The sequence below is a fragment of the Corvus brachyrhynchos genome, unplaced genomic scaffold, assembly GCF_000691975.1.
Source record: "Corvus brachyrhynchos isolate BGI_N302 unplaced genomic scaffold, ASM69197v1 scaffold5, whole genome shotgun sequence".
Classification (NCBI taxonomy): Eukaryota; Metazoa; Chordata; class Aves; order Passeriformes; family Corvidae; genus Corvus; species Corvus brachyrhynchos.
In genome coordinates, this window is record NW_008238321.1 from 7103824 (window position 1) to 7116736 (window position 12913).

The window sequence follows — 12913 nt, forward strand, 5'->3', positions numbered from 1 at the left end:
TTGTTTGCTCCAGAAACCTGTTCTAGAGAACTCTCCCAGCTCCAGGAGAGCAGTGAAATCCCCAAAAGAGAAATATCACTGCTGAAAACCCCAGGAAAGGGGGAGGCAGAGGAACTCCCCCACTGATGCTGTGCAAGCCTTGCACAGCCCTGCCCTGCGTGTGACAGCCACCTCCTTCCCCCATGGGCACATTTGTCTCTGCTCCTGCCAGAGTTTGAATTTCCCCTGGAGAAGGCCTCATGCTGGAGTCTACAGGGCTTTGCATGCCCAGAGGCTGGTGCAAGCTGTCCACAGCTCCTTTTCTCCCTGCTTTTTAAGCTGCAGTGCAAATATTTGCGCAGTGCAAGGCTTTTGCTCAGAGCCCAAAGTACTTCCTTGAAGCTGGAGGCTGCTCTGATGGGAATTGAGACTAAGCCAGTTGGGCAATCTCTGCTCTTAGAAGCTCCCAGGGGATGGGGAGAGCCCAGAAGTGAGGCACGAGGGGCAGGGGCAGAACTCTCATGATGGCTCTAAAAGTACCGTGCTGCCCATAATGGGAAGTGGGCAGCAATGAGGAAAAAAGCCATAAAAGATAACTTTTGCCTGCCTGGTGTTGTGCAGAGGGGTGACACTGAAGTGCTGCCTGCTCTGCCTGCCTGGAACAGGCAGCAGAGTGTACACAAGTGACTCACAGGGGAGGAATTACCTGTTGTTCCCTCGCGTGCGTTTTGGGCTGTGTGGCTGTGCTGTTACAACACCTGCCTGTCAAAACATGACAGCTGAGCTGCTGTGCCACAGAAACTTCTCATCCCGTCACTCTCGGCTCCTTGGGCTCCTCTCCCGAGCAGGCATGGTTTCATAGCCGGGTGGTTTGGTGCATGTCTCACCTGGCTGACTCCCCAGGGTTCTCACTGTGCCTTGTGGGTGTGGGGTGAGGTGTTACTGGCACGATTTAAAGCATTTGTGGGTGTTTGGAGGGTTGGAACCCACGACGAGGCACAGCGGGGGAAAGAAGTGGCTGAAAGTGCTCAAAGGAATGTGAAACCTGGCTCTGGCCAAGAGGGTGAATGAAGTTGAGCTTTCTCCTGATTCTGTCTCTTTTCTTGCAGGCCCCCGAGGAACTTGGACTCCAGGGCGTTCATTACCATTGGAGATAAAGTACGTGTCAGTGGGATTTTTCTTTTTGCTTGCTTCCCGTTTTGTTTTCCCTGGGCATGGAGAGCTCTGTGGATAGTGCCTTGCAACCTGTCAGATCAGGAGTGCAGCCTCACGGGATGCAACTTTGCAGGGATGGGACGTCCCACAGCAGGACCTTTTCCCTGTGGAGCAGTGGGGTGTCCATGTGTATTTAGATCAGTGACTGCTGGGGAGCTGAATGTGTCACCTCACCTGTAAGATGCCTGTGCTCTTTGCTGGCTGGGCTCTCCTGCCTGCAGGAGGCAGGTGGGTGCCATCAAAGGCCATGTGGGCAGTTCTGTCCATAGTGGATGATTACAGTGGTCTCTTGAGAGCCCCACCAGCCACCTTGGTCTGAATGGATGGAGAGAAGCTGTGGCTGCCCCATCCTGGAAGTGTCCAAGGCCAGGTTGAACATGGCTTGGAGTGACCTGGGATAGTGGAATTTGTCCCTGCCCATGGCAGGGGGTTGGAACTGGATGATTTTTAAGGTCCCTTCCAATCTAAACCATTCTCTGATGACCCAGCCCATCTGTCCTAAACCAGGGTGGCTGCACCAAGCTCACAGACTGCCCCAAACAAAGTCCCTTTATCCTACCTACCCACAGGTCTGTTGCTGCCTGAGGCCCAGGAGAAGCTGGGCCCAAAGCTTCTCTCTGGTTCTCCAAAGTCTTTCCTAGTGACCTGATGAAAAACACTGCTAGAAATAGCCACTGTCTCTCTTTTATTTCATTCTCTTGTTATGGGCTCTCTTGGAGCTGCAGAAGCTGTTTGCAAACGAGCTAAAAATACCCTGCATTGGATTAGCCCTATATCTAGACCCTTCCAGGCTGGGAGGTGGCTTGGCTGATGGGATCTGGGTCCTTTGGCCTCAGTGCAAGGATTAGGGGAGAGGAGTGGAAGCTTTGGCTGGGTCCAGGGAGCAGTCCTGCTGCCTGTGCCGTTTTCTGGGCCTGTGTGTAGCAAGAACTCTTGAGAGAGATGCTCTTTGTGACAGCCTGGGCACGGTGTGTGTGAGGGGACAGTGCTGCGGCTTAGGGAAAACTCTCTAGAGTAACTTCCTTGCCTGCTCCAGTGGTTGCAGGAAGAGTCTGGTCTGGGTATTTTAGAGTGACATGATAGAGAAGAGGACTTGGGCAGAAGTCCAGCTTTAGGAGCGGGGGTGGGTGGTGACCTCGGGTCCATGGGATCTGCACAGGCCATGCTGTGCATCCCATTGTCCTGGGAGGGAAATGGCTGGCTCCATGGGTGCATCCATCACCTCTCGTTGCTGGGCAGGACAGTGCTGGTTCCTGGAGTGTGCTGGGAACCGCCAGCTTCTGGGGAAGCCTCAGGGCAAATGCCAGGAAAGGAAAAACACAATAACCTGGAACAACTGCAGAACACGTGTCCGAAAAGCACCACCAGATCCTTCCTGGAGGCCCCCGCGAGCCCGCACTGCTCCTCTGCCAGCTGCTGCAGGCGGGAGGTCGGACATGTCCCCTCAGCCCTGCTCTCCTCATTTCAGGATCCACGTCCTGCCCAGGAAAGGGCCGGCACCTTCCTGTGCTGGGCAGAGCATGGCTCAGCGCTGAGCTCAGGCACAGCTCTCCCTCGCTCCCTGCCTGCCACATCTGGCTGGAATCAGCAGCCACATCTGGCTGGAACCAGAGGAGCTGGGGCTGGCGGGAAGGTCCAGCAGAGCTGGTGGCTGCTGCCCGTGCTGTGGCCAGTGTGGAGGGGACAGTGCTGGCCTGGCAGCCACATCTCCCAGCCTGGCTCCTCCACGCCAGAGGCTGTTTCCGCTCTCCCCGCTCAGGGCGTAGCTTGCAGGCACCGTATCCGGAGCTGTGCTGTGCTTGTTTCCCACCCTCGCTGCCTTTGTGGCCACTGGGGCAGTTTGGCATCCTGGTATTATTTTCGTTCCCTGAGACCGGAGGAAAACTGGAGGCTGGATAAAGCCTGGCTAAAAGGAGGCCTGTGACTTATTAGGAGTGATGAATGCAGCATCCAAAAATAGTCTGTGTCTCACTTGGTTCGTGCCCTGCCCAACAGAGCCAGGAATTACAGGGGAACATGTCTTTAGGGAAACTTGTTTGTGGGTTGTGCAGGAGCTCGCTGGCTCCCTGCTGTGTCAGGCACTCGCTGGGGTGAACACTGGCCATGGTTTTGTCCCAGCTTGAAGCAATACTTACATAGTTGTTTTCTTGGTGTGAACTCAGGTTCTACCTTGCTGGCAGCTTTTTGGTGGTAGGAGAAAGTATTGAAAGCAGGTAAAACCTGTTTGAACTTGCTGATAATTAGAAATGGAGTTGCTGTATGCATCCCCTCAGAGAGAGGCTTTGCACAGGTGTTACTAGACACTCACAGGTGTATTTGTGACTGATGATTTTTGGGATGTGGGAAGAGGTGAGGGATCCCTGGCTGCACACAGGGGTTTGGAGCTGTGCTAGAGGCTCCTGACTGCTGCCTGTGTTGGCACAGGAGCTGTTAAAATCCTGCAAATAGTGCAGCAACTGCAGAAATACCCTTGTGTGGGTAATCCCCAGCAGGCAGAGAGGCACCAACCTTTGGTGCCCTTTTTAGTGGCAACGTTCCCTGAGCTTAAAGGATGAAAGTCTTGATCTCCAGCTGCAGAGGGGGAATTAAATGAGCCCTGGTGAGTGTGGGGTGAGAGGGTTTGGACTGTGATTCAACAGAGCCAAAAATACCCCCATCTTCTCCAAGTGTGGTGCCTCTGGAGTCCTGTAGGTACCATTGTTTGAAATGCTCTGCAGAGTGAGCTGAAAGTGTTGCTGATGTCCTTGTTGATAAATGTGCTTGTCCCTGATGTAGTTTTGTCCTCTCTCCCTAAAGAACTTCGAGGTGGAAGCTGATGACTTGGTGGCCATTTCGGAGCTGGGCCGTGGGGCCTATGGCGTGGTGGAGAAGGTCCGGCACGCGCAGAGCGGCACCATCATGGCCGTGAAGGTGAGGACACCTGACCAGGGTGGGGATCAGGGTGGGCAGCTCCAAGGCAGCAGAGGAACTGCTGAGCTCCACTGGTTGTGGCAAAGTGGGGATGGGCTTATCTGGGTTTGGCAGCCTCTGGTGTTCCTGGTGTGGCTTGACTGGTGAAGGGTCTGCGCTGATACTGGCTGGGCACGGTGGGATTGATAACAGGCTTGGAAATCCAGGATTGGTGCCTGCAGCGCAAGGCTGGGATGTCAGAGTGCCTGTCCAGGCTGCTGGCCTGGCCCTGCATTCGCTGCAGAGTGTGCCAAGAGTCTGGCATTTGTTAAGGTTCTGCCTGGCAGAGGCAGTCTGGGCGTCTCCTCCTGCTGCTGCTGGCTGCAAAATAAGGATGAAGCGCTTGCCCTGGCCCCAGAACTGCAGGTCCTGAGTCAGGCTGGGGGATGATGGTGTTACCCCACCTACACCAAACCTTTTTCTTTCATGTTTGTCTCAGAGGATTCGAGCCACTGTGAACACGCAGGAGCAGAAGAGGTTGTTGATGGACCTGGACATCTCCATGAGGACAGTTGACTGCTTCTACACAGTCACCTTCTACGGAGCCCTCTTCCGTGAGGTACTGACCTGGTGGGCACCTGGGGCCTTGGGATTGCGCTGGAGGCACCAAACTGTCCCCAAACACCTCTGTGTTCTTCAGCCCAGCTCTTTAGCTCCCATGGGTTTCCAGGGAATTCCCTCTCAACTGCTTTCTCTCCATCCACAGGGTGATGTGTGGATCTGCATGGAACTCATGGACACCTCCCTAGATAAATTCTACAAGAAAGTACTGGAGAAGAAGAAAACCATCCCTGAAGACATTTTGGGGAAAATGGCTGTGTCTGTGAGTGGCTCTTGGGTTCTTACATGGGTTTGTGCATCCCCTGAGCCTGTTGGAGGCCTCTCCTGAGGCCTGTGGTGTGTTTGCAGTGAGAGGCTGCTGCTGCGTGTGACTGATGGGCACTTTTTCACTCTGTTTGTCCCCAGATTGTACGAGCTCTGGAGCACCTGCACAGTAAACTGTCTGTAATCCATAGAGGTAAATGCTGGAAGGGGTTAGTGGAGTGTGGCTCAAGATCTAACCTTGATATAAGCTAGGGGAGGACTCCTTCCCAGGTGTGGTGTGTCCCTCTGGGGTGCCTAAAGTGGTGTCTGCTGGTGCTTAGGACTGTGGTGAACAGATCTAGATGCTTGTTCCTGAGCTGCATCCCTTCTTGCAGGATGTTGTTCTCTTCCTCCTTTCCAGATGAAGGGTTGAAATTAACAACAGAATTCCTCACTACCTGTATCTTATGAGCATCTCTGTCCCTCTTGGAGTACAGAAGTGCCTTGAAGGCAGCTCTTGGAGATAAAATCCCCAAATCCTCCTGGCTGGGTAGTTTTAGCAAAGTGAGGGCTGAAGGACTCCTTAAAAAATCACAGATGGGAATTGTAACACCCAGGTCCTGCTCTCCATCCTGGTGTAGTCTCTTGTGTAGTTGTGGACAGATCGTGATGTGCGTGAGACAAACTGTCCTGAAGATTTGGTAGAGTTCTGCTTTTAAGGCTATGCTGGGCACATAAATCTCTCCTGGGGAGCTGGGGATTAACTCCTCAGCATTTTATTTCAACCTTTTTTACCTGCTGGGTTGGAGAGGGGACTTGTTCTCCCTGAAGGACATGGCTGTAATTTACCTGCAAACAATTTTTATTGAAATAAAACTGGTGGGGTTTTGTCTCCCTTCCCTTGTGTTGGGGCCTGCCTGGTCCCTCCCAGGCCTGCAGGGAATTGCCTGTCTTGTATCAGACTCTTCAATACCCCTGCAAATGCCCAGTTTGCCCTCTTGTATTTCCTCTTAGATGTGAAACCTTCCAATGTGCTGATCAACAAGGAGGGACACGTGAAGATGTGCGACTTTGGGATCAGTGGCTACTTGGTGGACTCTGTTGCCAAGACCATGGATGCTGGCTGCAAACCCTACATGGCTGTAAGTGCAGCCCTGTGCTTCTAAGACGCTGCTGCTTAGAAATCAGTCTGTTCCACCTCCACCCTGAGATAAAAGCCACTCGAGAGTGCTCTGGTCTCCCTGACTCAGCAGAGCCTCCAAGGGTGGGATCACACTCCCTGTAAGCCCAGCTCTGTGTGTTAATCCCACAGCAACTCTTTCTCTCCCCTTCCATTTGCAGAAGGATACAAAACTGGCTGGTGCTGTTTGTGGCACTGCTTCTTGTTGGATAGAAAGTGCTGAGGCTTTTCTTGGCAGGGTCCTTTCATTTTATCCTCAAGTCAGTATGAATTTTTCCCTTTGCCATCTGTGGCATCCATGTGGGAAGCGTGTGCTCCTGAGGCAGGGATCGTGCAAGTCTCACTCTCCTGCAAAGAGGGGAATTGATGTGAGTTGTGTGGAGCAAGATGTGGCTTTCATCAGTTCTAGATTTAACCTCAGACCCTGCCTCCCTAGGGACATGAGCCCGGGGAATCCATCCAGCCTGGCTTTTGGAGCCAGGTATTTGTGGGGTTTGCACTGGGAAAACAGGAGTGGTAACATCTCCCATTTTGCTGTTACAGCCAGAAAGAATAAACCCTGAGCTGAACCAGAAGGGCTACAATGTGAAGTCAGATGTCTGGAGCCTTGGGATCACAATGGTAATGCCAAGAGCTAGGATCTGTATCTGCAGCCCTGGGGTTGGGATGGGGTTTGGGCTGGTGGGGCTGTACCCTTGCTGTGAGCTGGGTGGGTGCCCATCAAGCTGGACTCAATTTGAGCATGACAGCTCAGGGCATGATGAGGTTAATTACCCAGGGAATTCAGGCTCCCAGTGGACAATATCAGGATGATGAGTATCCAAGAGTCTGGCTTTTAATTGCTCTGCAGTTCCCTGTGTGCTGGCTGAGGGGTGGTCAGTGGAGCAGGGTTTGCTGCAGCTGGGTCTCAGCCTTCCTGCTTCACCCCCCATGTCAGCAGAGCCTTGCAGGGGATTCCAGTCCTGCTGCAGTGAGAGCTGCTGTGTGTGGTTTGCAGCAAATCCTGCCTGTGGGGTAGCTCAGAGCAGCCAACAGGAAGGGGAAATACTTTCAGTTCCAACATCGCAGCTGCTCGCGATGGTTTATCTGCCTCCTGCAAGAAACTGATCTTGCAGAGAGCAGCTGAGATCCTCTGGCGCCAGAGGACAAAGGAAATCCCAGCTGTTGGCTCCAAGGGATGCTGCTGGAAAACACGGCTCCTGCTTTCCAGGAGACTGTCTCTCTGAGGGTAGATTATTTTCAGGAATTTTTCCTGTGCCCTCTTAGCTGTAGCCTGTGTTTTGGGGGCTGCATCCCTGCATTCGTGTGCACTGTCTGGGCAAATATTCCCTCTTCTCCAGCGTGGTCTCATCCACTGTGCCAAACCCAAGCCCCTCTCCCTGGTGTCCCCATGCCAGTGCAGAGCTTGGCAGGCTGACTGGAAATGTCATCAGCTCTGAGCTGCAGGAAGCTGTGGGATGGGAGAGTCTGAGTGATGGAATATCCAAGCCTTTCCAAAGCTGGAAGGGAGAGAGGACCTTACTGAAAGCTGGCCAGCCTGCAGCTGAATGGAGCCCCGGAATGTTTGATTCCCTCTCGTGTCTTCCTCCTGGGCTGGCTTCCTGTTCTGTTTTGTTTTGTTTTCTTTATGAAGGGGTTGGATTGATTTCAGACCAGACAGTTTTTGGGCCATTGAGTTGCAGGGCTGTTCCAGGCCTTCCTGGGCTGGTGGCTTCATTCAGTTTTCCAGCAGCAGGAACTGAGCTCCCCTGACCAGAACCAGAGTCAGGGAGGGACACTGGGCTCTGTCCCCACTCTGCCCTTTCAGGGTTTTTATTCCTCCCATCCCACCCTACTAGGCAGGTGTGGAGGTTCTGTTGCCCATTTTGAGACAGGAACTGATCCTTGGCATGAGGAGACTGCCTAAGAGCTGTGACAGACTTTTTCCTGCTTAAATGAGGGATGGAGCAGAGGTGACTTGTAGGAAGAACCCAGTAATTTAGGTGGTTTTGGCAAAATGATGTTCTAGCACTTAATTTTTCTTGTGTTTGTGGATTTTTTGTGTGTTTAGCTCATGCAGTTGCCAGCCCAAGGCCCAGAGGCTGCCTTAGGGCCAACAGAGCACTTTGGAAGCCAGTGCAGAAACTGTGCGCTGTTATTATCTTTTTAAATAATCCCATTTTACATATCTTTTGTGACTTCCTGTAAATGCATTAATATGCTGAACCAGCCTCAAAAGGAAGTATTTTTGGCCTCTGGGTCTTTGTGTTTTTAAAAAAAAAAAAAAAAAGTGGTATGACCCAAATTGAAAATGGTTTGTAAGGAAAGAGGGTTTTCCTTTGAATCTGAGCTGGCTGAACATCGTGGGTTTGTGCTTGGTGTGTGTCTCACGTTGCCCTGCCTCCCTCCCCAGATTGAACTGGCCATTCTCCGCTTCCCATACGAGTCCTGGGGGACGCCCTTCCAGCAGCTCAAGCAGGTGGTGGAGGAGCCCTCGCCCCAGCTGCCGCCCGAGCGCTTCTCCAAGGAGTTCGTGGACTTCACAGCACAGTGGTGAGGCTGCAGCAGGGACTGCTGGCTCTCCCAGCCTGGCTGAGGAGGAGCCCTGATCCGTAGGGGTTGGAGTGAACTGTGGGGCTGGGTTTGCTGTCCTTTGGAAGCCCATTTCTCCCCTCCTCGCTGTACCTGGTGCTCAGCATGGCAGGAAGCACTGCCCAAACTGGTTTTGCTCTCGGCCTGACTCACCCAGGCTGGTTGGAAGGTGCAGAGGTTTCTCTTCCCCTTTTCCTGTCACTGCTGCTGAAATGTTGGTGTTTTCTGGCAAAGTGGCAGTGAAACCAGGAAGCACCCCTGGCAGCCTCTGGGTGAAAGCTGCTTTGTGGTTTTGTGGGAAGCTGCTCTCCCCGCGGTGTCCTCTGCTCCCTGGGTGCTGCTTGAAGCTGCCAGGCAGAGGCAAACTCACCCTGCAGGTGCTGGGAAACCATCTCCTGTCCTCCCCAGCTGTTCTGGTCTGTGTGGGGCAGACTGCAGAGCTGCTTGGTTTGTGCTGTTTGTGGCAAAACACTGAGTTGTCCTTTCCAGTTACTTGCCTGGCTTCTTTGCTGGTGTTTCAAACCTGCTCAGCCAAGGAGGGAAGACGAGCATTTAATGTTGGTTGGGAAGGGGAGATCCCCTATGACAGACCATGTACAGCAAAAGAAAAAGATCCTACAGCCGTTCTCTCCCATTTTTTTTTTCCCCCTTCCAGCTTAAGGAAGAACCCAGCTGAGCGAATGAACTATTTAGAACTTATGGTAAGTGCAGAGATATTTCTGCTGGTCTTTATTCCCAATTTTGAAACTCAAATCAGTGGTCCAGCAGGAAAATGGGACAACATGTGGGTGATTTTTCAGGCACAGAGCAGGATGGGTGTAGTGTGTCTGAGGTGGAGGAAGGGTGTGTTGATTTCACGGGTGTTAAGGTCAGGGTTTCCAGGTGTTTTCTCCTTCTGTCCTGTCTGCTCTTGGAGAGTTTGGACCTTGAAGGATGGTAGTACAGCTACTAAGGTGGGGTGTCCCACTGGGACTGAACCAAAAAATGCCAAAGTTCATCTTTTTAGCTGAAGAATGGTGTCCATGGGAGCCTGGGGAGGAGGTTGGTGTCCACCCCCAGCTGTGTGGCATCCCCTGGGGTCTGTGCTTGGCCTTGTCCTTCCTCAGATGTCAGCTGACATTGTCTTTGGTCTCATTGGCAGGAACACCCTTTCTTTACCTTGCACGACACCAAAGAGACTGACATGGCCTCCTTCGTGACAGAGATCCTCGGGGAAGACTCCTAACTCCCAGCTCCCAGCTTCCTGCAGTCCCTGCATCCCGGCTTCCCCGCAGGAGAGCGACCGAGGACTCGAGTTCATGGTGGTTTGCACAAATTGCACCTCCCCGGCCTGGGGGCATCTCTGGCCCCATTTGGCCTTGAAATCTCTTTGCCCAGAGAAAAAAAATCCCCCAGGAGGAGTCTTTTGAAGCCAACACCTTTCCAGTTAAGCCACGGACTCTGAAGGCTTAGGAGGTCCCAGGAGAGGACCATGCCCACGATGTCTGAGCAGGCAGAGGGTGCCAGAGGCCACCTCCCCTCCCCAGTACCTGCTGCACAGCGCAGGGGGTTGTTTCTTTGCTGCCTGGGGAAGACAGAATCAGTGCTGCTGTGCTTCTCCCACTCCTCTCCTGCCTGCACAAAGCCCCTTCCTCGGAGTCTGGTCTCGCTTGCCTTCCCTTTGTACCTGGCTCTCTGCCCCCAGGAGCCCATGCAGCTTTAGGGGCTTGTGGGGCCCCCTGGGCTGCTGTTCGCACCAGAGGCTGTTTTAATGCCTGGCTCGACACCTTAAGGACCCTTTGAGGTAGCACCAGGCCAGGCATCCCTCTCCCTCAATCAATGCTGCTGCCTTGGGGGGGAAAAAAGGCATTTTTCCACAAGCCCACTGTGACACAAGCTACAGCCCACACTGTCCCCACGCCTGCCCATGGACTTCATCCAGCATCCATCCCTTCCCTCATGGGCACAAGGTGAGGGAGAGACAGCAGGTCCCCCATGCTGCCTCTCCTCCCTCCAGCTGTGGGCTGGGAGGACACATCCCTGCTCCGGGCATCGCCTTCCGCAGCCCTGGCTGCCTCCAGCTTCCCTGGCTCCTGGAGAGGACGCTGCTCCATCTGCTTTCCAACCTGGAGCTGATGTAAGACCTCGCACTGTGACACCTGCTCGTTCCGGAGGCTGAACTCGCACCCCTCGTGTCCCAAACTGTCCCCAATCCCTGCGGGTGCCAGCGAGAGCCAAACTCCAGTGACTGGCCCGGGGCTGCCGGCAGTTGTACATTTGATGTCTATATATAATGGACTTTGTAACATGTTTCCTAGGTTTAATCTAACTCGCTATAAATTAAAGCCCTTCTGTGTGGGAGGAGGGAGGAGCAGTTCCTTCTCTGCTGACAAATCCACTGTGAAAACCTGATGTGTTTCCCCATGCTCCCAGCCCGAGGAGCCAGGGGAGCAGGAGGGGTTTCTGGCTTCTACTGTACATGATCATGGATAAATGCACCGGCTGTGGATTTTGGTTTTGTTTTGTTTTGTTTTTTTTTTTTTTTGAATAATTGAGTTTTTCCGAAGGATTTTTTTTTTCTTTTCTAATATATATTTGTGTGTGTCTATGTGTGCTCTATATATATTATATATTTTTAAATCAATGCTGAATGTGTGGATGTCTATGTGGCCAGCAGATCTGGTGGAATAATGTTGTTCTGGCTAAATTTAGGCAGGTGGGGGAAGGGGTCACTAGAAAACACTTTGGCCTAAAATAACTTTTTTTTTTTCTCTTTTTTAAAGAAATGCATCTATTTTTTAACTGAATCTTTAAAAAATGTTATTCCTGAAATTCATACCCTGGAGGTCTGGATTTCAGGGTCAATTTCCAGTGTGCAGGGTTCCCCTCAATGAAGAATGATGTCCCCTAATGCATTATCCCACCTCCTGCAGTCCAGGGTTTGATGTGGTGCTGGGCACCCCCTGCCTGGGAACTGGGGTGCTCCACACCATCTACCCCCATGAGCTGCTCCTGGGAAAGCTGCTTTGGGGCAAATGGTTTTCAGTCCTTGGGACATCACACAGCCGTGCTTTTCCCTGTGCCATCCCTCTGATCCCCCTTCCCAAGTTGACAAACCCTGAGAGAACCAGCCCAGGTGAAGCTGTACAAACCCTGTTCAGCTTTGGTTCGACCCTGATCCCCCAGCCCAACTCTGGATAGAAAATAAGAAAGTGATTGATGTTCTCCATGTCTCCCTCATCCTGTTCTGCAAACCACCCGACACTCACCTGTACCTGCTTGGTTTGCCAGCTTTGCTGCTGCGATGTACAACTGTATTTTTTTTTCATAGTTGGTTACTTTGGATTATTTTTGTTTTGAGTTGAGCTTTTGGTTTCTTTTCCCTTCTTTCTTTGTTTCAACCCCTTTCCCCCTTCCTTTATCTCACCCTTTTTTTGGTGCTTTGGGGAATGGTGTTCATTTTTTAAAATTTGTTTTTGCATGCTTTTTATTTTTTTCTGCATTTCTCCTGGAGAAAGTCCTGATTTCTTTATTTTGGGAAAAGGGACCATCTGCCCTTTCAAATGCAGGGGCGATGGCTCTGGGATGGGCTTGGGCCCCTGTAGATGTGTAGAGGCTTTCCTGAGGAGGCAAACACACCACACCTCCCTGTGCCATCTGCTCTGCTTCATTTAACACAGATCTTACCTGTGTACATCCCATGTCCCTTTTCACCTCCCTGCTTCCCTGTCCCACCTGGTTCCCTCTGCAGTGGCAGTTCCTTGGGGAGAACCAGCCTCGCTTTAAGCTGGGTGAGGAAGCCCCTCTCCCCTTGTAGTTTTGGGAATGGCCTGTACCCCTCAACCCCCATCCTTGTTTCCAATAAAATTCACCCTCAAACTCACTGCTTGTCTCCTCTTGTTCCTGTTTGAGCATCAGCTCGGGGCTGTTTGGGGCAGCAGCTTGGAGTGGTACCCTGCTTTCTCCTTATAGTGTGGAGTGATGCTGCTCTGGATTTGGGGAGTGTACAAGCTCTGACCCTTGACATGGGATCCCTGGAGCAGCTCCCCTGGAACTGGGGGGCCAGCAGCCTGGGGAGGGATCCTGCTACCTCTGTACTTTCTCCTCTTGTGGAGTGATGCTGATCCCAATCTGGGGCTGGTGCCACCCGGGAACCCCAAAGCAGCATCCCAGGAGTGGGAGCCCCGGAGCGCTGCCCGGGGCTACGCAGGGTTCTGCTGCTCTTGCGGCCGGGCA

At 52.6% G+C, this 12913-nt stretch overlaps 1 protein-coding gene across 2 annotated transcripts in view; it reads left to right on the top strand.

Annotated features, from left to right (window-relative positions):
* Positions 1-12560, top strand: part of MAP2K3 (mitogen-activated protein kinase kinase 3) — a 29868-nt gene extending 17308 nt beyond the window's left edge. For both annotated transcript variants that reach the window (XM_017734083.1, XM_008633447.2), the window contains exons 4-13: positions 1089-1137; positions 3991-4104; positions 4583-4702; positions 4850-4966; positions 5110-5161; positions 5962-6089; positions 6671-6748; positions 8520-8659; positions 9354-9399; positions 9840-12560. In XM_017734083.1, the coding sequence (XP_017589572.1) occupies positions 1089-1137; positions 3991-4104; positions 4583-4702; positions 4850-4966; positions 5110-5161; positions 5962-6089; positions 6671-6748; positions 8520-8659; positions 9354-9399; positions 9840-9923 (928 nt within the window). In that variant the 3' untranslated portion in view covers positions 9924-12560. The remainder of the gene's footprint in view (positions 1-1088; positions 1138-3990; positions 4105-4582; positions 4703-4849; positions 4967-5109; positions 5162-5961; positions 6090-6670; positions 6749-8519; positions 8660-9353; positions 9400-9839) is intronic.
* Positions 12561-12913: the final 353 nt, after the last annotated feature.